The 3410-nt window shown below is 35.5% G+C and overlaps 1 protein-coding gene across 3 annotated transcripts in view; it reads right to left on the bottom strand.

Moving 5' to 3' along the window:
- Positions 1–804: 804 nt before the first annotated feature.
- Positions 805–3410, bottom strand: part of LOC106876298 (uncharacterized) — a 19117-nt gene continuing 16511 nt past the window's right edge. For all 3 annotated transcript variants that reach the window (XM_052972315.1, XM_052972316.1, XM_014924793.2), the window contains one exon: positions 805–3393. In XM_052972315.1, coding sequence (XP_052828275.1) covers positions 3158–3393 — 236 coding nt within the window. In that variant the 3' untranslated portion in view covers positions 805–3157. The remainder of the gene's footprint in view (positions 3394–3410) is intronic.

Here is a 3410-nt window from a genome sequence, read left to right on the forward strand (position 1 = left end):
ATATATATATATATATACACATACACACACGGCATTAAACAAATATATAGCTCCCAAGGAAAAATAGGTTTTTTTGTTTCTTTCTTTGTCTCTTTTGACAACGTTTATTTGTTTATAATTATAGAAGCGGTACTCTATCAAATTGCCTACGGAGCCTAGTACTAACATGAAAGTGTTAATGGCAATTAGCCAAAACTCATGTCGGAGCAAAAGATCTTAACTAATTGCAATTGTTATCATGTACACGCTTTTGCCTAGTGTAAAAGATGGGTTACAGTAAATATTCTGCTCAATACCACAAATTTGCTTGTCAGTTGTTTGACCTTAACCAGATGAGCATGTCCCTTGATGGCTGATGATATGTGCATCTTTGATCATGAGCAGGAGTTGTGAGGGAGCATCATAGCCATGTGTTGAAAGGATTTTTTGGGGGTTTGAATAATTCACCTTTGGAAACATGGGTGTTTTGTTCAACATCCTTAAACAACCTTATTCAGGGACCTTTTGAATGGGATGGGCTACTCGATCTGAAGGAAATTCTACCTGAGCCCTACCTGCAAAGTCATGTGCTGTTTATCTTGATATGAGATCATTATATCGCGCGCATATGGTTGTGTGTGATGCATGTGCTTAGTGTACCTTTAACAGACGGGTAGTTATGGTGGGTATACTGGGCTTCGTAAATTTGTACCCCAGTGTCACTCTGATGGCATGTTCTGCTCTCTCACTCAATAATAATAATAATAATAATAATAATAATAATAATAATAATAATAATAATAATAATAATAATAATAATAATGATAATCATAATAATAATGATATCTTTATTTGCCAAACGGGTTACAAAAATTGCAAAATTACAATGCACCATATTGCAATTTAATATGAGTAAACATGTGAATATAAAAATTCAATGAGAATACAAACCATAGTTTGAATATAGCTGATTATGTTGGGAGCAATTTAAATGATATCTGAAACTCAAGCATTAAGGGAAGGTTGTGGGAATCCATGCTTTTCTTATGAATTTCTGCATAATAATAATAATAATAATAATAATAATAATAATAATAATAATAATAATAATAATAATAATCCTTTCTAGAAAGGATTGGAATTTGGGGAGAGGAGACTAATCGATTAAATCGACCCTAGTGTTTCACTGTTACTTAATTTATCGACCCCGAAAGGATGAAAGGCAAAGTTGACCTTGGCAGAATTTGAACTCAGAACATAAAGACGGACGAAATGCCGCTAAGCATTTTTCCTGGTGTGCTAATGATTCTGCTAGCTCGCCGCCTTCGTAATGATAATAAAAATGGTTAATACTAATAATAATAATAGTAACAATAATGGTTTGGAATTTTGGCAGAAGACCAGCAATTTAAACGGTCAAGTCAATTACATCGATGCGAGTGCTCAACTGGTACCTATCTTATCAAAGATGAAAGACCTCAGCGGAATTTGAACTCAGAACGTAAAGAACTGGAAGAAATGCCACCAAGTGTCTGATGTGCAAACAATTCTGCCTGTAGCATTAATAAAACAAAACGCCAAAAACAACAATCATGAAGATGATGATGGTGATGATGATGACGACGACGACGATGACGACGACGACGATGACGACGACGACGACGATGATGATGGTGATGATGACGACGACGATGATCATAATTATGATGATGATAATGACGATGAATTCAAATGGCACAAGGCCGGCAATTTTAGTGAGAAATGTTCTGCTGGTACTTATTTTATCGACCCATGAATGGACGAAACGCAGAATTGAATTCGGCTAAATTAGAACTCAGAATGTGTACAAATCCTTCTGAGATTAACTCCACCTTCACTTCTCTAGGGTCTGTCAAACTAAGCTGTTAACACTGGTTGAGTGATCCAGAGTATATATTCCAATGTTGCAGCGAACAATATCATTCATACTGTAATAGAGTACAAATTGTGAGCTGAGGAGTTGTTTCTCGGGCTTGTGTCAATTTCGGGTCGTTTGGTTAAAGAAATATAGACGCAAAACTTTAGACAGAGGGAACAATATTCTTTTCTACTCTAGATATAAGGAGGGAGGGAGCCAGTCGATTAGATCGAAATTTTGGGGGAGGGAGCCAGTCGATTAGATCGACCCCCAGTACGCAACAGGTACTTAATTTATCGACCCCGAAAAGATGAGAGGTAAAGTTGATCTCGACGGAATTTGAACTCAGAAAGTTAAGACAGACGAAATACCGCTAAGCATTTTGCAAAGCGTGCTAACGTTTCTGCCAGATCACCGCCTTACAAATGAACAACATTCTAAGAGAAATAGGTTGGAAATGAACCTAGTAAATGAAAGATTCTATGGCAATTTGCCATTCAGAAATGGGAGAAAAAAATTAACAGTGTCAACTACATATTATTCTAGAAGGAATTTACACACACACACAACAACAAAAAAAACGCAGATAATGAATGCCTAATAAATAGCTGCTCTAAATTTTATTGTTTGCCTTTCATGCATTTACTGCAGTAGCTACGACAGCTGTGGCCAGTTTTGGTGTTGTTGTGATTGTTGTTGTTGCTGTTGATGTCGTTGTTGTTGTTGTTGCTGTTATTGTTGTATTTGGTCTTCGAGAAGAAGAAGAAGAAGAAGAAGAAGAAGAAGGAGAAGAAGAAGAAGAAGAAGAAGAAGAAGAAGAAGAAGAAGGAGAAGAAGAAGAAGAAGAAGAAGAAGAAGAAGAAGAAGAAGAAGAAGAAGAAGAAGAAGAAGAAGAAGAAGAAGAAGAAGAAGAAGAAGAAGAAGAAGAAGTTATTGAAGGACCAATGTTGCTTCCAGTAATGGTCAAACAACAGAAAATGCGAAGTAATTCATAAAACTATGTGCATTTATTGGTAGAAAGTTTTGGATTTTAAGAAAAGTAAACAGTATAGCATTTTAGAAGAATAAAATTAATTTTAATTTTTTTTTTCTGGCATGGATAGTAAGGACGATGCAAAAAGTGAAAAATACATTATAATAAGTTTGAAAAGCAGTTCCAAGAAACTTTTAGGGAGACGATGGAATTTTCTTATCGCCATAACAATTAGTATGACCTGTTGGTACTTTTTTAATCACAGGATCATCACCTACATAAATACCATAATCAGATCTTACTTTTTTTCAGCATGATCGTCCAGATCTTACATTCCTTCCAACATTATTACCTCCATAACTGCCATCATAAGATCTTACATTCCTTTCAACATTATCACCTCCATAACTGCCATCATAAGATCTTACATTCCTTTCAACATTATCACCTCCATAACTGCCATCATAAGATCTTACATTCCTTCCAACATTATTACCTCCATAACTGCCATCATAAGATCTTACATTCCTGTCAACATTATCACCTCCATAACTGCCATCG

The sequence above is a fragment of the Octopus bimaculoides genome, chromosome 13 (genome assembly GCF_001194135.2).
Source record: "Octopus bimaculoides isolate UCB-OBI-ISO-001 chromosome 13, ASM119413v2, whole genome shotgun sequence".
Classification (NCBI taxonomy): Eukaryota; Metazoa; Mollusca; class Cephalopoda; order Octopoda; family Octopodidae; genus Octopus; species Octopus bimaculoides.